This window comes from Lutra lutra, chromosome 2 (genome assembly GCF_902655055.1).
Source record: "Lutra lutra chromosome 2, mLutLut1.2, whole genome shotgun sequence".
In the NCBI taxonomy this organism is placed as follows: Eukaryota; Metazoa; Chordata; class Mammalia; order Carnivora; family Mustelidae; genus Lutra; species Lutra lutra.
The window spans coordinates 153,539,491-153,564,152 of NC_062279.1; the positions used below are offsets into that span (position 1 = coordinate 153,539,491).

Sequence of the window (24,662 nt, forward strand, 5' to 3'; positions counted from 1 at the left end):
GCACATGGGTTAAGTGTCTGCCTTCAACTCAGGTCATGATCCTAGGTTCTTGTGACTGAGCCCCAAATCCTGCTTCTTTTTCTTCCTCTACCCCTCCCCCTGCTTGTGCTCCCTCTCTCTCAAATAAATAAAATCTTAAAAAAAAAAAAAGAAAGAAAGAAAAGAAAAGGAGTGCAACTCTTGATTTTGACTCAGATCATGATCTCAGGGTCATGAGATCAAGCCCAGCTTCAGGCTCCACACTCAGCATGGAGTCTTCTTGACATTCTCTCTCTCCTTCTGCCCCTCCCCCTGCCTGGGTGTATGCACTCTCTCTTCCTCTCTCTCAAATAAATAAATAAATAAATAAATCTTAAAGCAAATTAAAAAATAAAAATAAATGCTTCAGGACATGGTTTCTGCCTACCCCCATTCTTTTTGTGGAATAGGAAATGAAATCAACATCAATTATTTCTCTTTCAATTTGAAAATTGAATTCGTTACAGCTATTTAAAAATAGAAAACAGTTACTGCATACAGTAAACATTCCCATGCAAGAAGTGCTTATAAGAAATTTGAAATGATGGCAATTTCCAACCCTGAGTGAGAAAGGGCTTTCATTCTGATGAAATAAAAGGCAAGAATTAGGAAGAAGGACCAGGCTACAGGGTGTGTTGTCCCCAGGGGCTCTTCTCAGAAGCTCTGGGTGCAGGGGGCTCCAATGAATGACTCGATTTCCCGTGATCCTCACGAAAGCACTTGACAAATGAGACCTGGGACCTCCACATGCCACATCTCACTAGAATCCAGAGGAGGATATAATACCCCATTTTCCAGATAGGGGAAACTGAGGCTCAGAGTGGTCAAGTAACTTGTCCAGGATCACACAGCTAGCAAGTGGCTGAGTTCAAATACATAATCCTGTATGTTTGGCCCCCAAACCCAAGTGTCAGCATGAGATATTTCCCTGACTATGTTGTGTTCTTACTGGAACAAGAAGACTCACTCTAGAACCATGCCACTCGGCTCAGCTATACATTTTGGGCCATAACACCCACTTTGTGTGGGTACCTAAAGCAAACTCAAAACTTACACTCCAGCCATGGACACTGCCTAGAGTTCCCCAAACTCACCAGCTTTCTCCATCTCTCTCTGTTACCACCTGTGGTGGACCCTCCATCTAGTCTACCTGGGACCATCTACTTGTCATTCAGAATCAATGCATCTCCTCGTTGAAGGCTTTGAGCTCCCATATCTACCCTCTAACAACCTCTCCCCTTTTTGTGCTTGGAATCAGGCTGTGAGATCAAATCCCTACTGTACCACTTACTAGCTCTGTGACTTTAAAAAGCTATTTCTCTGTGTCTCAGTTTCCTTCCCTGAAAAATAGGACTAAAAAGAGTCTCTGGAGCCCTCTTACACTGTTGGTGGGAATGCAAGTTGGTACAGCCACTTTGGAAAACAGTGTGGAGATTCCTTAAGAAATTACAGAGTTACCCTATGACCCTGCAATTACACTACTTGGTATTTACCCCAAAGATACAGATGTAGTGAAAAGAAGGGCCATCTGTACCCCAATGTTCATAGCAGCAATGGCCACAGTCACCAAATTGTGGAAAGAACCCAGATGTCCTTCAACGGATGAATGGATAAAGAAGGAATGGTCCATATATACTATGGAGTATTATACCTCCATCAGAAAGGATGAATACCTGACTTTTGTATCAACATGGACGGGACTGGAAGAGATTATGCTGAGCGAAATAAGCCAAGCAGAGAGAGTCAATTATATGGTTTCACTTACTTGTGGAGCCTAAGGAATAACACGGAGGACATGGGGAGATGGAGAGGAGAAGTAAGTTGGGGGAAATTGGAGGGGGAGACTAACCATGAGAGACTGTGGACTCTGAGAAACAAATTGAGGGTTTTGAAGGGGAGGGTGGAAGGAGGTTGGGTGATCCTGGTGGTGGGTATTATGGAGGGCACATACTGCATGGAGCACTGGGTGTGGTGCATAAACAATGAATTCTGGAACACTGAAAAGAAATTAAAAATTTTTTTAAATTAAAAAAAAAGAGTCTCTGGTTCATAAAGTTGTTGTGAGCGTCACAAAAAAAAAAAAAAAAAAAGCCTTCCTGCCAAGTACCTAGCAACAGTACCTGGTACCTAGTAAGTGCTCAATAAATGTTAGTGACTACATTGATCACTGTACCCGGGACAGATTTCTCAACCAGCACAAATTTGGTTTTCTTTGGTACCTGAGGTACAGTGACGTCCTTGAAAGTTGTGGAGACCTGGCACAAAGAAGGTGTCTAATAGATGCTTGCGGAGTGAACAATGAATAGTGAACAAAGTGGATCCGGCGGGAGCGACAAGATTGCACAACCAGGTTTCATTGACTTAGATGCCCTGATACTATCAAGCCGCACCCTGCCTTCCTGTGGTGGCTGGACCGGATCTTTTTCTAAAATGCCAGGGCACAACAGGACTTGCTACTTTCCAGCAAACATGCCAAAGGATGTGTTTCCGAATTCCTAGCTCCTTGTCCCCATTCCTAGGTCTCTAGTTTCCTCCCTAGAATGACTGACTGAAGAGTACCATCACCCTATAGTGGGAAACAACCTTCCTCCCTAGGAGTTGGTGGACATGTTTTGTGAAATGTTTCACCCAGTTTCCGGGAGTGCCTGATAGCCACAAGGCAATGCCCCTCCCCTGCAGGACTGTCCCCACCCCAGCCTGGACAACTACCACGGGGACACTCAACCAGCCAGCCCTGGTCTGCCAGAGGTCCATGAGGCAGGAAGTGGGACCACATCTCATCAGAGCCCGATCCCTGCTCAGCGACCGCCAGCTGCTGCTCCACTGGGACGGGAGAGCCAGCTGCCGCCACACCTCTCAGCACAGAGCACCTCCAGCCTTATTATGCTGGGAGGAGACAGGAGGCAATGGCAGGCAATTTGACAACCCAAATCAAATGACAGCATCTTTTCTGTTGTCACTTCCAAAGCATCAGGTCACCAGAGTCCCTTCCAAAGTGCTGCCCAGTGAATGTCCGAGTACGGAGCCATCACTGGCATTCGCAAGCTCAAAAGGCATCCATCGTGCTTCACTTGCTCCTTCTTCGAGCGAGGAGCCACACCAGTGAGCTCCGGCGGAGCCCCTGACTGCAGACCTCCACGAGAAGGATTTGGAATTTCACGGTAGTGGGAGAACTTGTTTGGGCAAAGCTAGATGACTGAAATTGCTTACTTTCCACACTGCTTAACTTTGTTACATGAAAGACGCAGCATATTGAAATTTCAGATGTCTGGAGCATTTAAAATCTCTAGCCCTCCTTTCCAAAGCAGGATGCATTGATTTAAAGAAAACGCTTCTGCTATTTAGAAGGCCTTGGATTAATATTTGTCAACACATGTGTCTGACCTTTTTTTCTGATCTGGGTGTAGTTTTGAAGCTCCTCGTTAACTAAACAATACCTCAAATAACCCCCTGAGGCTGGAGGCAAAGGCCTGGCTCCTCAGAAGGATGGGAGAGTTCTAGGTTTTTGTTTTGTTTTGTTTAAGATTTTATGTATTTATTTGAGAGAGAGGTAGAATGAGAGAGAGAGAACATAAGGGGGGAGGGTCAGAGGGAGAAGCAAGCTCCTGACTAAGCAGGGAGCTTGATGCAGGACTCAATTCCAGGACTCAAAGATCATGACCTGAGCCAAAGGCAGTCACCTAACCAACTCAGCCACCCAGGCACCCAGCTCCAGATTTTAAAGCAGTTTTATAAATGAATGCACTGGGCGATTGCTCAGGTGTCTTATGAATATCGATTGGTAAGAGCACTAAGGAAATCGTTGATCCCAGTTCTAATCTAAAAAAACTTTGTTTTTCATTCTTAGTAACCACTACCCAGGCCAGGTCTCATCATGGAAATGCCCATGTGTATGGTTTTGGGAACTGAGTGTGAGGCTCTGTTCAGCCTTGACTTGCCAAGTGGCTCACAACTACCCATAGTTATTTCTAGGAGGGGTCCCTTCTGTCTGGAGACCAGGGGACCCTTCCTGGCCTCCCACAGAGCCCTGTAAGCCCTTCCTTGTCACCACACCTCACTGGAACTATGGCTGACCACACTTCGCTGGCCTCCCCCTGCCCTGGAAAGGGCCACATGAAGGTCCCACACCTGGCACAAGGCCATGAAGACAGAGTGGGCTTGATGAAAGAGTCCTGATGAATAAGTGATGGAGGGAGTGAAGAAAGGAAGGAATGGAGCCAGGAAGGGCAAGCAGCTGCTGAGCCAGGATACATAAGCAGAGGAAGTAAAAGGGTGTTGAGTGGACCCAGAGCAAGAGAAGAGAGCCAGATGCCATGTTGCTCTCCATGGTTCCAGTATGAACAACAATGATGGACACATAGTGGGTGCTCAATCAATCATGCCAGTGAGCACTAACTGGGTGCTTTCTGTCTGCAGACCTTGTGCTAAGCTGTTTACATGGATTGTCCCACTCAATCTGCACATGAAACCCTACAAGGAGCTGTCATTAGTTTGGCAAAGTGGATTAAGTCCCAGTGAGAGATGATGCAGACTCCCCTGTCAAGGCAGGAGAGACACAGTCCAATTTCTGTCAGTATCATTGTTCTCCCTTCCTCCTAGAAAGGCAGCAGAGATCTTCATGAAGCTCATGGATTCTAGAGCCACACTGCCCGAGTTCAAGTCCCAGCCCAGCCGTTCCGTGGTAGAAGGCTGGGTGACTGAGTTTACTTACTTGCACTCTCTACGCACGGTTCTCTCACACAAATGGTGCTAGTGCACAGGGACCATTGTGAAGACTAGTGAAGTCATGACGTGCATAAGAGCAACATTTAAGTGGTAGCCTTTGAAACATGATTCCATATTGTGCAAACCCACACACATCTTCCTCCTGTTGCTGTTGGGAGAAGGGGTTGGTGCCAATGCCTGCCACTTCCCCCTCTTTGCAAGTATGATCCTCTCAGTTTTTGTGGGTTAAAAGCAGAAAATTTTAGAACGTGGGAGCCAGGTGGGCCTCGTTGACCCCAAGGTAAAAGTCAACATTTAACTGATGATGATAATAAGAAGAGCTAGGGAAAGGGGAGGAAGGAAATTTAGCATTTATTGATCTGTGTTAAATGCAGCTAAAAGATATAATAGTGAATCTGTCCAGATTTCACCAGAGGGTGAGTGACCAAGTCTAGGATAAAATCCAAAGTTCCAGATTTCGATGTGGGGGTCAGCTGAGGACACACAGTATGAAACATCTTTATCTGCCTGAAGAGGGGCATCTTCAGATGGTTTAAAAGAACCACTCATTGTCTCTAACAAGATGAAATGCCTAGCAGTGGAGGGCAGTCTTCTGAATTTCTGTGGCTAGAGTATGGCATAGACCTCCACTTTCCCAGGCCTTGCCACCCACTCCCACTACACCAGTGGTGCCATGGGGGCCCCTCTAAAGGTAGAACCTGGGAGTATGGAAGAACCTAGCTCTAACTACCCTGCCTGTCTACCCACCCTCCTGGGCAGTCTCTGGTTTCCCTCTGAGTGGGAACCATAGGACCATTACTAGAGAGCAACCTGGTTCAGGGCTGCCAAAATGGGGGTGGTGATGGGGCAAAGTAGAGGGTGGCAGGAGCAAAACTGACTCCAACTCTTGCTGTGCCTGTATTTGGACCTAGGGCATGTAGGCTGGATAGAAAATAGCTTTTTACCCTCTACTCAGGAGGAGGATACTAACATGCTGATATTTAATCTTTTCAGAAGCTCCTGGCCTGGTAGCCCAGCCAGCCAGCTGTTCCAAGACCTGGTTTGTAAGTTACTTTCCCTCCTGGGAAAGCCTCTCCTGGCTTCTCGCTCCATGTCCCAGCATCATTCACCTGCTTGGAATTCCATCTTGTAATCCAGGCCCCTTCTTTTCCCTCTAATGTGAATGTCCTTCCTGACCCCTTCCTGGCATTACCTTTATTCATTCTTTCACACTCAAGTTAGGCATAATGTCTTCCATAAAGCTTCTCTGATGTATTCTTCTGAGAGGTCTCCATTTTGTACTCCCATAATTCCACTTGAAAATTTCAACCAGGATTATTTACCATTTTGTTTATAATTTCTCTCTATGGGTCTGGCCCTCATAGGAGTGGGCTTCTTGATGGCAGATACCATGACTTTTGTCTTTGAATCTTCATTCTCTAGCCTAGGACCTGGCACATTGCCATGAGTGCGTTACTTGGAAGACTTTGTTCAAATCATTCTTAATTCACTAAAGAGAAGGTCCGGCCAAAGTACTTCAGCATTTAGACATACACAAAATGACTGGTTACAGAGGGTTAGGAACACAAAGCAAAATTCACAGACCGACACAGCGCTTAGGGATCAAGAAACAAGATTATAAACTCCATGATGGGTAGGGGGCTGGAGAAGTGGCAGCACAATGACAAAGAGGGAGCTTTGGAGAGGCAAAGGAATGTGGAGCACACCCACTGACTTCTTGTACAGTCTGGAGGACAATGCTTGCTTTATGAAGGAAACCATATCCTCTACCTGTAACATGATGACTGTAATTCTACACCACAAACCAGAGTGACAAATGTTTCTGTTTAAGACCAAATATAGAAGCCATAGTTACTACGTAGGCAGAGAATTTTGCCTAACTCTTAATTTTTAAAGATCAAAACTGACTTTATATCCAACCCAGAAAATCTGTTCCATGTTACACAGAGAGTCCCTTAGAAGACTTAGAAATATCTGTGTTCCACCATTGAGCTGAACTTCAGGGGACGCTCTCTGGAGGGCACACTGAGTCTACTCAGGGACACTCCCTGGGTGGAGACACAGAAGCAGTGAACACAATCGTACTCAGAAACTTGAGACAACCAAGAGGGGCAGAGTGCCAAAACATTGTATGAGCAGACATCGCTGGCCTTTGAATAATTAACTCCAAGAGTCATACAAACAGAGAGAGGAAATTCAACTTTGACGAAGTCTAGGTTTGCTGCTTTGTTAATTAAACCCCGTCTTCCATTGAAAACACACACACAAACACACACACACGGTGGTGTAAGACACATGTATTGTGCTCTATTACCTCATTTTAACTTCTTGGTTCAAGATACATATACACCTCTAAAACACTTTTCAAATTCACCAGGAAATGTAATCATCCCATTGGTCTTACCCTGAGGTAGTTGAGGGTGAAATTTGTTAGTCCCATCCTAGTGATGTTTTTGGACAGCTGATCCAGGACCTGAGGATCTTGTGCCTAAACAAGAAAAAAAACATATATTTTATCTCTGTAAGATGGTGCCAAGAAAGTCTCAAACTAGGCTAAGTTGCTAAAAAATGCAATCTCAACACTGTCAGTTTGTCTCAAAGGGGAGGTTGCTGGAGATAATTTAATTTACATTTTGAAAACACTTGCATATAATGGCTCAAGGACATTTTTGGATCAATGATGCAAGATCTGTTGCCAGGTAGAACCAAAATGAATCAGGCATGCTTTTAGTCCTTGGGAGAAACAACCTTACTTCCTCTGTGAGAGGCCCCCGTGTCTTCAGAAGGAGGGTCATTAAGCTCTGTCAGGACACTGCCAAGTCTCTGGCACTCAGCAGAGAAGGCAGGGTCCGTCTCTGGATTTCATAGAGCCAGGCTTTAGGACTGGCCTTTGTTTTCAGTTGTGATAGTATTGTGTTTGACAGCTTGGAGTCCAAGACTATATCTGAAAACTTTACCACTTGTATGAAATTTTATATATATATATATATATATATTCTTTTTAAGAATTCTAAATTTCTTCCCCATTAAGCTGTGTCTGAAATAGACGGTCTCAACAATTTTCATCCTATAGTACTGTAAGGGTAAGCAACACCTTTTCCAAAATATCTGCCACATTTAAAAGAGGGATATAATGTTCCATGGGTAACCCCAAATGTTCTGGTGGGCTACAAAAAAAAATGAAATTTCTTTCTGGGTTTCATTGTGAGATGAGTCTCTTAGTTGACACTCTTCCTTTCTATTTGTCTTTCCTTCTTCACTGGCAGACACAAACTGGAGCTAAACAGAGAGAGACTCAATAATTATCCTTTTGTCTTCATGCCTGTAGTCAAGAGACTATACAAGTTCCTCTAACATTTTAATTCATTCTTTCCTGTACTTAGTTTTTCTCATAGTCATGCAACCAGTTGGCTTTGTGCATTTCAACAAAAACCCAAAAGTCAGAGAAAAGAGTTGGAGGTTGTGACTTCTCACATCAGTTTCTGAGAAGGGAGTTCTCTGTGGACATAGAGCCAGTATTTATGGAAGCCCTTCATGTGCCAGAAAGAGCTGGTTCTATAGATAGTCATGAGGTAGTTGTCACAAACATCATACACATCAAATTTGCAGTTTACAGAAGACAGGATATAATAATAAATGAAAGGAAGGACATTACTGCTGCCAAAGCTGCTAAAAGCCAGTCCCCGCTACTTGAAGAGGACCTACTATGTGCCAGGCACTGTTTTACGTTCTTTACGTGCATTAACTCTTAATCTTCAAACAAGTTCTCTGAGGCAGACTCTATTACTATACCCATTTTATAGATGAAGAACTGGAAGCACAGAGTTGCCATGTCACTTGTGCAAGGTCACAAGAACAGGAATACACACGTATGTGATCTCATTCTAGGGTCCAGGCTCCTGACCACTACCTTCTGCTGCCTTTTGGTCTCTTTTGAGAACACTAAGAGTGGCTACTCTGGGCTCCTTCAACGGGATTAGAAGATGTGTACTGGGCTTTCAAAGTGGAGAACTTGAGGGTATGGATAGGCAGAAAGATTGGAGCAGGGGAGTGGGGTGCCACAGGAGGAAGCACAACGTCAATGGGAAGGGGAGAGATTGGGTTTAACCAATTGGGAAGAGAGGGTAGAGGACAAAACCTGGGGAGACAGAGTGGAATTGGATAGTCTGGAGACAGATGGCTCATCAGCCTGGGTTTTGGAGTCTGTACCAGCTGAGTTGAAATCTTGATTTGCCACTTTCATGCTGAGAAACATGGAGCAACATATCAAGCTCAAGTCTTGGTTTTCTCACTTCTAAAGCAGGGATAATGATTCTGCACCTCTCTGGGTTACTGGGAGGGTTAAACAGAACATGTACATATGCTTAGCACAAGATCTGGCATAGAAAACACCTAGTAAATACTAGCTACTCTTATTGTATTCTCTTTTGATTGTACAGGGTCTTAAAAATCAGGCTCATTAAGTCTGATTTTGCTCCAAAGCCTTTTCACAGAAACTGCTGCATCATGCATTATGGAAGAGGGATTTATTTAAGTCAATGCCTTTGACGCCTTCTTCAGGGACTGCACTCAGCTAGTTCTTACCAAGTCTTACCTCTAAAACATATCTCCAGATTGGCATCATATTTGGCCATGCACCTAGTTGGTGCTCAATAAATGTGATGTGATTTGTGGTCAAGTGAAACAGAGCAAAACCCAGACTGCTCGCTTCATCCCACAACTATGTTTAGAAATGCTGTAGACACAGTTCTGAGCTACCTGAGCCCCACTTCTTGTCAGATGGTTCGAATCAAAACTGGAAACTTGTTTTCCTTACCTTACTTCTTGTTTTATTTCCTTCCCCAGCTATACATAAAAGGTTTAATAGCCCAGGCAGAGCAATACTTGATATGATTCAGTGGAATTTAAGAGAAGTACAAACTGTTTATTGAGGTAAACCTCAGTTTGGAGTTTAAAATAATAAAATATCAAAAAAAAATCTCACACTGCACCAAACTCAGAAACAAAAAGGGGGAAGGGGGCCTGTAGAATAAAATAGTTGAGGGGAAAACTCAAACTGAGAGTTCATTACCCAACATGTGAAGACTGTTGTTCTTTCAGAGAGAGAGAACTGTACTTTCCTCCTTGAGTAAATGGGGTGGGGAGGGGGGAAGGAAAGAGAGTAAAATAGTGCTGAAATTACTTACATGCATGGCTAGAATGCTCCTTGGGACTAACTCTCTGTATTGTCTAATGGTAAAGTGCCATGTTTTTATTCTCATGAGATCATCAAAGGTGAACTCCAAGATCAGTCTGCCTTCTGTACACACCTAGAAGCGACAAACAACACACTTATTTGCTGTGCACTTTGTCAATGCCACACTTTTGTAACTCACACGTCAGCTGCTCAGCGTGGTCTCCCTGACTGTCCTCGGACAGTGCTGGATCTTGGCAAGGATGTGCTTTATGCACGACATACTGAGACAAGTGTGAGCGCTTGGATCCATGGGTTCAAAAGACAAGACAGCTGCTTACTTGCCATGAGCTACAAGTAACTTGACTGGTTGTTGCCAAAACTCCATGAGCCTCTGTTTCCTCATTTGCAAATATGGGAACAAAACCTATATTATTGCAGCATTATGTCAAAAACTCCTGACACACAGTGTGTCCTCACAAAAATCATACTCTCCCCCGCCTCCTTATCTCTGTTTTCATCATCCTTCTATCCTCAGAGCTTGAAATCCTGTTCTAATCGTGGTAGACCTACTCTGGGAGAAAGTACCTAATAAAATAATTCATGCTTAAGTAGGACTTACTACAAGGTTATCCAAACAGAGGAAGTTTTCATTTTCAGGGACAAATTCCAGGGGGACAATGTGTAACCCAAGGCAGCTGGGATCAGTTATTGGCATGTGAGAAATAGAGGCATGCTATCAGCAGTGACAAATCAGCAGTGATAAAAGACCAAGTTTTGGGGGAAGGGGTGGTATCTTTCTAAGAAAAATATGTATTATTAAAGAAACATAGAATTTATGAGGCTCTCTTCCTTGACAGGGTGATCATTTTTTTCTTCTTTTGATATTTAGATCATTTTTAGCATGTAGTTCCTATTTAATTTACCTATCTTCTTTCATTAATGACTTTGAAATCGAAGAAATGTTAGGCAATCAGACACCATGGATCCTATTTCAACTAAAAAATAGGAAGTAGTGGGAGCATATTGGTCCAATTTAAATAGTTACAACAAATCATTCAGTTCATGTTTGCTTTGGAGTAGACAGAGGCTTTGACATCAGAAAGTGCTAGATGCACACCCTAACTCTACTTTTACTTATTTGGGAACTTTGAGAAAACCAAATAAATTCCCTAAGTTCCCGTTTCCTCATCTGTAAGATGAGGGTAGTACTAACCTTCTGTAGGGTTGCTGGGTAAATATATGAATGATATTGTATGTGTAGATTGCCTGGTATTATACATGGCACGTAGTAGGATGACAGCAAATAATAGTTCTAAAGATAAAAAGAATGCAACCCAAAAATGCAGAACCCCGCCACTAGTGGTCATCATAATGTGCTCTCTGAGACCCAGGGATCCAAGGAGGTGTCTCAGGGGCTCTGCTGGGAAGAATTTGGCCTCTATATAGACCATGTGATCTCCACCCATTTTCTCGATTCGACCAGAGCAGCTTCAGTTTTCATCCTTTCAAGGTATTGGACTTCTGATCGAGTTTTTTGGAGAAAATGTTTCCTATGCTAAAAGCAAATATACACAATTTTGGAACATCAATGCACTACACAAGTTGTAAAAATCATAAATAACAATTAACTCACTAGGAGGGTATGCTCATTTCTAAAACTATAGTCCATGAAGATAACTAACAATTTATTTCAACCTTTGTGAGATATTAATAACCACTTCTTTCTTTGGGAATTTAATACAGAAGGTCACCATTTATTGAGTTCCAACTATGTCCTAGGCAGTGGGCTGTGTGCTTTCTATTTATTCTAGTTTAAGGTAGCATTTTCTTATTATTTTTTAAATGGTATTTTTTTTAATTAAAAAAATTTTTTTTTAGAGAGAGAGGAAATGTGTGAGTAGAAGAGGGGGAGGGGCAGAGAAGGAGTTGAGAGAATCTTAAGCACGTTCCAAGCCCAGCATGGAGCCCAGTGGGGGGACTCAATTGCAAGACACTGAGATTATGACCTGAGCCAAAATCAAGTCTGATGCTTAACTGACTGAGCCACCCAGGTGCCCCAGTAATATTTCTTTGAACAAGCCAAATACCAGTACAAGGAGGGTTAGTAACATGTGTTGCAAGGGCACTACTTAAGAAAGATGCTATTGATGTCCACCATTTTCTTTTTTTCAAAGGTCTCAGAAGCACTGTAGGATAATTATTGATAACTGGGTGAAGATCTCCAACTCAGACTCCACTAACAGAATCCATGGGTAATTTTAAGCATTTAGACACCTTGTCCTAAACCTCTTCAATTGAGTGGTCTTCAGAGCTTCCTTCCTGGCATCTTAGCCATGAGTGTTGTGCACTTGGAAATGGGGGAAGACTTTCTAGAACAAAACACTCCTCTAGAACATTCTTAGCATTGGAATTAATTCACCAAGGTTTTCAAAGGGGTTGCATGGAGATTAAGCTACACAATTCCCTCCAGAGAGTTAGTATGACAGAAGCCACCTGCAGCGAAAGCTTTCTCAAAAGGGAGGTGACTGCAGTCATCCAGTGACAGCTGAAATGTCTTGACAGCAGAGGACAAGGATATTTGGATGCTATAATCTTTTTTTTTTTTAAAGAAGGGGGATTATTAGATGTTTAAATAAATATTAGCCCAGTTAAATGTCATGCTTTTTCCTTATCTAATCTATTTGTTTTGTGTTTATGAACCACAAACCCAAGACAGATGGAGGTTCTACTGGAATAGAATTCCATAATAAGAAGGCATAGATGGAGTCCTTCTGACGAGGTACTCAACTGGAGGATCTGTAAAGTCAGGTTAAATTGTATTGTCTGTTTACTGTGACAGAGCAAACCAGTTGAGGACACTTCTTGCCTTCGAACTGTCACGGGCCTACAAAAGGGAAAACTGCAACAAGCCTTGGGCTCCTCCCTTGTAAGCCCAAACCAAGAAATCAGCCTTATCCAGAGCATATCACATGCAAGAGAGGAATCCTTAAAATTGAATCTGAGTTGACTGTGAAAATTAAATGACTTCCTTGAATGGAAGAACAGAGGAGAATTTGGTCACTCTTGTGCTCCCTCAAGGTAGTTTTTTTTACCCATGGCCTTCTCCCAAGCCCTATTCAGCCTCCCTGCTTCCTGCCCCCATCATGGAAGTTAAAGGAAACTAAAGGCCTTGTGATTTATTCAACATGCAAAAATCAGCAAATGGAATAGAGGCGCCTAAGTGGGGGGAATATATGTATATATACATATATACATATATACATATATTCCTTGTCTGGAAATGGTTAAAAAAAAAAGACATAGTTTATAAAGGAGAATTAATATTTTCTCTTTTCAGAGAAATTCTGTGCATTCCTCTTAATCAATACAATTAATGTAGCTTTTATCTAAAGTTGGCCCTTTTTTTTTTAAAGCTGCCTTTCAGTTGGAATCCAAAATCAAAAGGGTCCCCAATTAAGAAAACATTTTCTGTTGTGCTGAATTCATGTTACCGTACTGTGAGCTCTGACATTTTGTTTCTGTGGTAACCAAAATCAGCTGATTAGTTGGCATGGCAACAGAAAAGATGTAATCCCAGCAGACACACTCTAATCAATGCCCCCAGCACAGATGGTCTCCGGAGGATCAACAAGAAAGAGGCTGGCAGGCATTCAGCGGATCACGTGCTAGCTTGAGACTAGGCCAGGAACAAGAGAACTAAAAAAGAACATTTCTCAAACTAACCGGTAGCTTTTTAACCCTTTTCTTTCTCTGACTAATTGTAAAGCAATGTTGACCATGCTGTTGTAGAATACAAATGATGTTCATAGACCTGTTATGAAAGAAAATGTGCTTTTTAGGTAGAAGTGTTTACTTAGTTTTCTTGGTGTTTATGCATGAAATACTGCTTTCAAATTAACAATTGCATAAAGCTCATTGTATTTTATGTGGAAATACTGCATATGTAAATACATATGTATACATATATGAAAGCAATATGATCATTGATATTATACTAATTCAACTGGAGCTGGGATAAGGGTAGAAATGGATAAATCCTGGACTATAATGTTGCAGACAAGCTAAGATAGGAATGATGTCAACGACATGAATGAGCATTCATATAGGGAAAATGGCTGAGGCACTTCAGGGTACTTTCCTATAGTCATAAATAATTGTGTAATAAATTAATTGAGACCAGAGAAAACATAAAGCCATGTTTACAGAATGATAAGAGTGTTTGGTCATGGCTGTAACTATGACATTAGTTTGTAAAATCTAAAAGTAGCCCTATGTGTACCCCAGGGAGGCTCCTCTCAGCATCTGTCCATATTCACACCCTCAAATATAATTCAAGGGTCTTGGATTCTGAAAACCTTGGTGATTGTTCTTCAGATTATTAAACCTTGTTTTCATTTTGATTCAAAATTGAATACAGAAAAGAAAGGCTTCATAATGTGTGTTTTAAAACTCTAATTACATATTTATCCATAATCTATAGTGTTCCTAGGATCAGGAAATTGCAAAATGTGCACTATACTCCTGAGGAATATTAAATATTACCGTTGATTAGGACTGTGGCTGATATTTGATTCACCAGTTGACCAAATTTTCATAAAAGCAACTCAGAACCACTGGGTCAAACGCTATTTGGGGAATTAGAGTGTATTGATAGTCTAAATTAGAACAATGTGATGTGCTTGTACATAATGTGCTAAAGTAATTCCATGTACAGTGGGGCTCCCCTTTAAAAATAAAGCAGCAGCTTCCAGACTACATTTTTCTTTGTGCTACTGAAGGGTCATTAGCTCACTGTTTTATACTAAATACTCACATTATTTTATTACATGAAGATGGGTTATTTTTAATTAATATAAGTACAAAAGAAAAATTGGAAGGATTCTTTGGGTAGTATCATAATCACCAAGGTGGGGGGAAGAGGAAAAAAAGTAAAAAGAAAAAAATGAATGCTTTAGAATTTTCTAAAAATAAATGTGCATAATTAGCATCTGGAATAAGTCCACATAGCTAAGCTGCATTTCCCAGAAAGTGATATTTTTCATCACAGTATGGAAATATTCATTACAAGAGTTGGGAGATGTACTGCCATGGAGTAGAGGGAGAAGTGACCTAAATAACTGAAGCTTGGGGTGAAAGATCTGAGTTCAGGAGGAGGTTGTTCTGGGCTTCCCCATGGCCATCTGAGAGGAAGCATTCCTGGGTGAGGAAAAACTGCAACCAAGGGAAATCTTAGCTTCTTGATTTGAGTGAAAAAAGGCACTTCATCAGAAGAATGGGATTTTTAAAAAAAAATTTTAAACTCATCCTGAATATATATCATTTTATCTTCAGAGCAGTTTGACTATGCTCATTTATGAAAAAGTTGTGGCCTGGAATGAAAGAAATTGAGAAAATATAAAAGACTACCTTTTATTTATACATTTTACATGTATATAAAATGTTACACGTTATTTTAAAATTATTTATTGTTATATAATTTATTATAAAATATTGTATTAGTGTGTTTATATAAAATATTTTATGCTTTATAAAAGGAATGCTGCAAAAATGCATTTTTATTTTCAATGGCTCTAGGCTTTGGAAGTAGCTTCTTCATTATAGCCATTTTATTTAATTCTCATGGATTTCTTTTTTCCCGTAAAGCATAAGGAATTGGCATGTTTTTCTTGATTACCTAAACATAATGCTAAGCCTAGACAAAAACAAAACAAACAAATAAAAACTGAATAATGAGCTAGCAAGGAATCCTTTCTCTGTGGGTCTCTGACTTCCTAACTTTTGAAATAGGTGGTGTTATCCAACTGAGATACAAGATTATGTTAATATTTTACATCTCCAAAATGAAGTGAGACATGCACAGATTAAATCATCATCCAGGTGATCATTCCTTTCCATGTAACAAAACTCTCTTCCCAGCATGAACATCTACATACAGTGGGAATGAATATTCTTTGTGCCTGATTGGCAACCTTCCTTTCCATTCAACTGTTAAAAAGGAAGAAAGAGAAAAACCCAACTTCTGCCCCACATTTAAAATGTCTATTGACAAAATTAAGATACCATGAAATCAATGACATTTGATGATTTGCTTTTGCATTTTTTCACCATTTCCTTTGCCCCCCCCCCCTTTTTTTAAAATATATCGTCGTGAGCAATCAGGAAGATGAAGCTGCACCAACAAGATCAATGGATACTTTAAATGATAAACATTTTATTTTTATATGTGTGCATACAAAACTGTGCATAAGTAACAAACATATCTTCAGTCTTGTAATTTGGGCTTTTGCAATTAACCCTGATAATTTAAGTTCTCAACTATAAAGAGAGGATTGTCATGTGTGTTTTCAACTAAAAGAGATAGCTGCTGTCATTAATATTACAGATTAGTTTCACACTGAGTCTTCATCACAATGCACTAACTAGTGTTCATTCAAGTAAACTTCTGTTTGTCAGATTCTCTGGCTACATATTTGTTCTTACTAATTTTGCTACTTGGGAGAGGACATAAAGGAATTGTCTGTAGTGTTCTAGAAAGGTCTTTGCCCAGAAGGAGTATTCCCCCATGTTGATTGTCTGTGGATGGGAAGGGTCATAGGTGTAGAACGTATAGAAAACATTTTCTTTCACTTCACATCCTTCAAATTGTGCCTCAAAGATCATGTTACCCAGTCCTCCACCCAACACCTTCCCCTGTGTTTCTCATTTTCTCACAACCAACTTTTGACTCTACTGTGCTCACTTGCTGACTGACCAACCACAGAACTTCTCAGAATTTGGGGAAACAAATTTTAAACTCTGAATTCTCTAGTTACATTTATATTTTTATATTTTTATGCTCCTTAAAGATTGCAATTAGTTGAGTTGTAGTTAGTTGCCTTTTATCCCGTTTATTAACATTTGAACTTAGCTTTAAAAAAATATTTAATTTTAGAAACAAAACACAAATACTGACCACACAACAATGGGAGAATGTTCTTTTAGATGGAGAAGATTATTTGTTTTCTAATTTAGCAACCTGTGTCTCTTAATTTTGCGGGTCTATCATATTTGCTCTACATCGCATGCACACATCTTAGAACAATGTTCACCAAGCGTCTAGCCATGTCACAAACAAAAGAGATTATCTCATAGCACTGACAGTGTCTGAGATGTAAGAAATCAGCTCAAAGTTCCAGAAGAAAAGCATAATTATTGTCCTTCAGTATACCCACAGAAGCACAAGCCATGTTGCTGAGTATGTCCTGTACCTTGGTAAACATGGGCTTCCCATGCTGGGTGACCATAGCACACTGGTCGCAGTCCACTGTGATGGATGAGTTGTGGTATGACTCTTTCGAGTGTTTGAGGATGTAATACAGGTCGGTCACCCCTCCTTCAAACACAGTGCTAAAGTAACGAGGGATAAGAGTCCTGCCAATAGCTGGGAAAGAAACACAGAGAAATAAAACATTAACAAAAGAATTCAATGGTCCCATTCAACCCACGCCATTGCCAGACTTCCAACTGGATACAAATCATTTCAAGAAACCAAACATACAAGGAGATAAATTTCTTTCTTTTGTAAACAGCCATGACCCTTCTGAGCTGCAGTTAGTGAAATAAAATCCCCAACTGTTCAGTAAAAATTTGTACATTCATCTCTACAGATTTTGTATTCATTGAAAGTCAATAATGTAAGGGTTGGTACTTTAAAACTAACAGGAACAACAACCACAACATCAAAAATAACAGGAACAAAAGCAATGACCACTGTGAATCTCCTAAGTATCCTCTAAATGAATATATTAAAAAAAAAATAAAACACATCCAATCAAATTGGATTTTGCAGTGAATTGTTTATAAGCCAATCATCCAATCATGTATTATTAGTAATAGTAGTCATAATGTAAATTTTGATAATGTAATGCTTTGCAGTATGTTAAGTATTTTGGGATTCTTTCATTGAATCTTCAGAACAACCTCAAGGTAGTGGGGAACTGGAAACCAAAAGGATTATTATGTCAAAAAAAGGTCATTAGGACTGTATCAAAGTCACATGACTTATAATAAGTAGATAATTGGGGTCTCTACCTCCAAATCTGAAAACATTTACTCTTTTCAACACTGTCTCCTACTGCTTTAATGATTGAGAATCTGCATATACAAAAAGGTCCATACCTGTGTAAATACTGATTATTCTATTGCTTCTGTAGCTGGATATCTTTCTAGAACAAAAGACCAATTTTAAAATAACTTGATACCTTCTACTTGTTCTAAATTGGTCTCTTTGATTCCATGTGTCCTGCCCTGCCCCATTTTAGTTTGCACGATCGGTAAGTAGCATATATCTCTGATATATGATGCTTAGAAACACCTAACAAGCCCTTGCTTTAGCAGAGATTTTAAATCCTCTTAAACTGAAAATCCCAACTCATAATATCAGGAATTTTGCCTATGTGCAGATTTTGAGGCAAAGTACAAAAGCACTCTCAAGCAATCCAAGGTTTTTAATAAATCTCTTACATTCACTATATAATGCCTCCTGAAAGACAAAAATAATATTTAAGATAAATAAATTACCAAAGAGAGCTTTAGTAGGAAAGATCATACAATATTCACTTCAATGTTTTAAAATGTTTCATTTCATTTTAAAAGAATCAATGTTAATCCATTCCATATGGATCTATATCTTTTTTGTACATGGATTTGGGGGAAAAAAAAACTATAAAAAGAATATCCTGCCAAACTGTTTTCTGAAGTAATCTCTAAAGAATCCTGCTGTGGATGACTGGTCTCTGAATAATTTATATAGTTGTTATTGCTTTGTATTTATTGCAGTAAAATCAATCAACAAGTGTGTATTAAATATTCCAGGATTTTTGGCAATTCCATTCTAAATAATCCTCACACATACATTTTCCAAACACTGCTTAATCCCCAACTGCGCATGTTCATTTGCTAAATATGAAATTCAAACAAGAGTGATTTGAGTCCACCATGTCTTTAAATGTACACACAGCTGAAATGATAAGGAAAACTTTGTTAATGCGAAAAACCTTATTGTACTTTTCTAAACAGATAAAATTAATTTAATGCATTTCAAATAGTCTAACCTAAAACTAATTTCCATAAAACAGCTCTAGTAATTTGACATTTGGGGATCTGTACTGTGGAGAATAAATACAAACCATAAAAATGTAGATGAAAATATTTCACTACAATATCCAAGGAATTGTCGCATTAAAAAGGTTACTGCAAATAAACACCACTGGATTAGCCACATTATAGCTTATTCATCATGAATCCTGCACCATTTCAATTCCTTTGTAGTAATATCTACTATATATTATCATCATTTTCATTCGCAGAATAAAAAAAATTGAATAGGGATAAAAGTTTCAACTTTTAACTTTAAACCTCAATTTTTAATTACCTCTCCAACTCCAGAAAATGTACAAACTATATAGTAAATATACTTAGAGGAAAATGTAGCTTTGCTTTATTTAGTATTTTCTAGCACTCTTGAAACTGATTGTTAGGAATACCTGAAGTTTGTGTTCAGCCCCTTTTCTTTATGGGAACAATATATTTCCCCCATGGTCTTATGTTGACCATCACTCACAAAACTCCATTATCCACTGTGGTAGACTGCTACCGGTGGTCCCAATGAACCAGGACAATTGCATTCACACCTTTGTGGATGTAGTCTCCTCTCCTCAAATCTGGACTGTGTTCTTGATCCATTTTAATCATTAGAATGGGACACAAGTGACCTCGTGTCAGTTTTGGGCTAAATCTTAAAAAGGCTTAGAGGGGCACCTGGGTGGTTAAGTCATTGAGCATCTTCCTTCAGCTCAGGTCATGATCCCAGGGTCCTGGGATTGAGCCCTGCATCTGGCTTCCTGCTCCACAGGAAGCCTGCTTCTCCCTCTCCCACCACCCCTGTTTGTGCTCTCTCTCGCTGTGTCTCTATCAAATAAATAAATAAAATCTTTAAAAAAAAAAAAAAGAAAAAGAAAAAGAAAAAAAAGAAGAAAACAACAACAACAACAACAAAAATGGCATAGAGAAGCTTGTACTTTGCGCCGGGTGAGAAGTCAGAGACTATGTACGAAGTTCAACTACTCTAAGACTGCTCTACTGTGAGAAGCCCAACCAACTGAGGCAGTCACATGAAGAACTGAGTCTTCGGGCTGACAACCCCAGTGAGCTACCAGCAAACAGCCAGCACCAACCTGCATGAGTGAGGCCATCTTGGAAGTGAATCCTTAAACTCCAATTAGCTGCCTCAGGCTGGTATCACATGAAGTGGATATAAGCTGTCCCTCATAGTTTTGCCCAAATTGCAGAAGCATGAGTAAATAAATTAAATGTTTGTACTTTTAGCCTATACGTTTTTAATGTAACAATGGAAAATCACAGCACCTCTCAACCTCCTAAGCTATAAAGATGGGCAAATTAGAATCCTATCCTGAAAGACAAAGAGGGCAGTCTTGCCACTAAAAATGTGTATTATAGAAACACAGAAACTTGCATAGAAAGGAAAGCAGATTAGAGAGACAGAAAGTCTTTGTGGACTGATTTGGTACCTCTTAGGACTGAAACCCAGTTCCATCCCTTGAAGGTCCTACTTCTGTGAGACGTGTACCTCCTGCTTCTTTTGCTTAAGTGAGTTTGTGTTAGTTTTCTGTCATTTGCAAACAGATGAACCCTGATTAATGCTGTCCCACTGCACTGGAGCATGGATGGGGTAACAAACGCTAATGTAAAAGAAAAAGGAAGTGATGAGAAAAAATTAACTATAAGAGATAGCTGAGTCTTTTTGTGCAACATCCTGTGTCAGTAGCTGTATTCGTCTTCTATACCTGCTGTAACAAATTACTACAAACTTAATGGCTTAAACTCTCTTTATTGATTATCTCATAGTTCCTGACAATCTGACATGGGTCTTGCTGAGCTAAAATCAAGGTGTCAGTAGGGCTGTGTTCTTTTCTAAAGGCTCTAGGGGAGAACCTGTTTTCTTGGGTTTTTTTTCAAGGATCTAGGAGCTGGCTGCTTCCTTGGCTATGTCACCTTCCTACATCATCCACCAGCAATAGTGGTTGGAGGTTTCCTTGTCTGCCTCCCCCTTCCACTTTTTCGGACCCTTGTGATTGCATTGGACCCACCCAAATAATCCAGATAATCTACCATCCCAAGTTAACATTAACATATTCACAGTTGCCAAGGATCAGTACTGGATGTCTTTGGGCACCATTATTCCACAGAGTTTTTGTTCTACAAGGGAATATATACAAAATATAACACACACATGACAAGCAGTATATAGATAATGTGCAGTGAAGGGGACAAGTAACCAGAAGAAAAAAAAAAATCACTTGTGCTTGAGGAAATCACTCTATAACTCATTCATTGATTTCTTCTATAAACATTCACTGAGCTCAGAGTAGGCGTAAAGCTCCTTGGTAAGTGCTAGAAACAGAAAAATAGATTTTTGTCCCTGTCTTCCACTTACTTCTAACAAGAGAGTTAACAAATATGTAAGCATCTATAATACAATGTGATAATAGTTAAAAAAAAAAAAGAATTTGTGATTTTTTTCTTAGAATTTGTGATTTTTGAACTCTTTGCAAGTTTCTTCTGAATCCCAATTTCAATGTACATCTTTATTATTTTTGAATCACTGAGAAGATTAAAATGTTCTTTTAATTTAGTAAATCATGCAGCCACACTGCACAACCTAATAGACATGACTTTAAATCAGTGAATGCTTCAGAGTTAGATGTGGTGGTCCCATAACTCATCAGGCACACCAATTCTGAATCTATTCAAATTTTATACTGTCATATTCATATGCTACACTTACACTTTACATTTATACTTTAATCCTTGGAATTAAAAATAATTTAAATATTGATATACCTAAATCGACATTGTACTCCCACAGAAAGGATTACATCTTCAAATATTCTTGTATAGAGATTAAGACTACAGTAGATTATAAAAGAAATTCAATTTTTCTTACACATTTAGGTCGAAGTTCCAAAAGTTGGGAAGGAGAAATATGGTAAGCATGATACTACAAGATTTTCTATGAGTGAAATATAGGGAGGTTTGATACAACATATATAATTCAGCTATACTCTTACAAAAGACAAGAAAATGACAGATTAAATTATTCAGGAGCCTGAAATGTGTATAAAGAAAGTCTAAATAATACTCTACATTGTAGGTAAACATTTAGAGATAGCTAAAAATTTACTCATAGCTAATTTAGATATTAAGCTCTAAATTCCAGTTCCTTGAGAGGTTTTATTGTTGTTCTGTTTTGTTCCCAACCTTTGACCCCATTCTCCAGAAGTTTTTGCTATTGGAGTTGATAGGCTGATGGTTCTGGGGAGCAGTATCTAACTCACATCTTTTCTCATAAGTGATACTGTGGATGTTAGGATATCTACAGGATACTTGAAGATATAGCTAATTTTCCCCCATTTAGAAACCAAATGGTACAAACTGAGAACTCTTAACCATTGAGAAGATAAAAACTACCATGTATCTGTTGTTTTGAGCATTTGATCTCTATTAATCATCATGAAATGCTTTTTTTAAACTCTTAAGAATGTATATAGGTAGTGCACATGAAAGAGGTTATCAGTAGAAATAATCGTATGGGAAAATGTTCAAACCAGAAATCAAAGGACCAAATAAAATAATAATGAAAAGATTAAAACAAAAACCTGATGAGGTTGTGGTGAAACATACATACTTGAACACTTATAGGCAAATCCACATAGCAATTACTCCTTATCTTGAGACTAATTCTTTGATAGCTTGTTAGGTGTAAATATCTTTGCCAAACTGCAGTTCTAATGTGCAGATATTAAGTGCTCTGAAGTTCTCCAAGTCCTGTGAGAAAATATTGTCTAATGTTAAGACTTTTTGATTTGGGGAGATCATTTACTGTTCTAAATGCCTGTAATTTCTATCTTTCAAAGACAATTCACTTCAAAAAAAAAAAAAGGAAAAGGGTTGAGGACAGTAATTAAAATGTGGAATAAGAGGATGTATTAGTATTAGTGTCACTTATGCTTGACAATTACTTAACTAATGATTTTTCTCCTCTTTGGAAAGAGAAACCCATACAACCACACATTTGTGTTTTTAATTAGGCAAAGTTTAACTATAATAAAATCATCAATTACTATAGTTTTAAAAACTTTTTTTGTAAATGTGATAAGGACAAATTGGTTATCTGAATCTACGTAGTTTCATATAGTTGTTCTAAGAAATCCATATGGAAATACAACTGAGATAAATAATAAACACAGAGATTCATTAAAAATAAACATGTGTATTCAGAAATCAGTGAATACATTATGCTAACATGTAAATGGAGATGCTCCTAGTAATGAATTAAACAATACTGGTGATTTTATTTATAGTAAATAACCATTATAAATAGCCAAAACAAAGGAAATAAATCGGCTTGAAATTAAATAGGGGTGATAGAGGTTCAAAGCAAATTCCTTTGTTTTGAAGGAAAAGTAAGTAAAACAAACTTTACTTTCATAAGTTGGCATTTGAAATCTTTTATTAACATATCTTTTAATGCCAAAACCTTTTACTTCTTTTTCTCAACCAAAGCAATTTGATTTAAATATCTTCTTTCTGATTACCTCTCTTACTATTTCAAAGATTCATTCATGTAATAGATGCTTACTAAGTACCAACTATGGGCCAGACATTGTTCTAGGGGCTGGACACTAACAGCAGATAAGTGAAGAAGCAGAAAAGACTTGGTGGTGAGGGAGTGCAAGCTAGTTTAGACGGGCTGGCCTGGAAGGCTGTAGTGAGGACATGTTAATGGAGATGGCTCTCTGATTCCACAGGGCCATGTGAAGATCAGAGAACAAAATGGTCCAGGCTTAGGCAGCAGCACAAGAGCAAAAGCCCTAGGACAGGAATGAGTTTGGGTTAAATAAGCTTGGTGTGCCATAGCATCAGAAAGAAGGCAGTGTGGCAGGTGCACAGTCAGGAGAATGAGATGACAGATGAGCTCAGAAAAAAAGAGGCAGGACCAGATCATGTGGAACTTTCTAGGCCATGGCAAATGGCTTGCAATTTATTCTTAGTGCAATGAGATCTCACTAGAAAATTTTAGCCAAGGATAAGATCTGATGAACATATTCTGTTCTTTTTCTTTTTTAAAATATATTTTATTTATTTATTTGAGAGAGAGAGAGAGTGCACAAGCAGGAGAAGGGGAAGGGACAGAGGGAGATGGACAATGCTGCTGAGCTAGGAGACCCTCGCAGGTCTAAATCCCAGGACCCTGAGATCATGACATGAGCCAAAGTCAGACGCTTAACCCACTGAGCCACGCAGACACCCTATATTCTATTTTTCTTTAATGTATTATTCACCTGCCAACAAAATCCCAAAACTCCATAAAAAATATGTGATCCTCCTAGAAATCTAATTGGTGTTTTTTCTTCCATTTTCTATCTACCAAACATTTTAATAAATGGACTAACACTTTAGTGGACCACCTTGTGTAGATGTTAGAGAAATAATGATGACCACGGTAGACCACATCTTGCTCTTAAGGAGCATCTGATCAAATTGTAGAAACTTACAGGTAAGCCTCATTTCATCTCATTTAATTCAGCAAATATTTCGGCATATTCAGGTAATATTGGGTTCTGATTCTGTCAGCCATACCACAGGGTATTTCTCTCAGATGTGTGATTTTCATTGTGGGCAG

The 24,662-nt window shown here is 39.3% G+C and overlaps 1 protein-coding gene across 10 annotated transcripts in view; it reads right to left on the reverse strand.

Moving 5' to 3' along the window:
- LDB2 (LIM domain binding 2) overlaps nucleotides 1-24,662 on the reverse strand; it is a 380,811-nt gene that overhangs the window by 75,964 nt on the left and 280,185 nt on the right. For all 10 annotated transcript variants that reach the window (XM_047718957.1, XM_047718956.1, XM_047718955.1 and 7 more), the window contains exons 3-5: nucleotides 17,167-17,339; nucleotides 9,930-10,052; nucleotides 7,148-7,231 (exon numbers count right to left, since the gene is read on the reverse strand). In XM_047718957.1, the coding sequence (XP_047574913.1) occupies nucleotides 7,148-7,231; nucleotides 9,930-10,052; nucleotides 17,167-17,339 (380 nt within the window). The remainder of the gene's footprint in view (nucleotides 1-7,147; nucleotides 7,232-9,929; nucleotides 10,053-17,166; nucleotides 17,340-24,662) is intronic.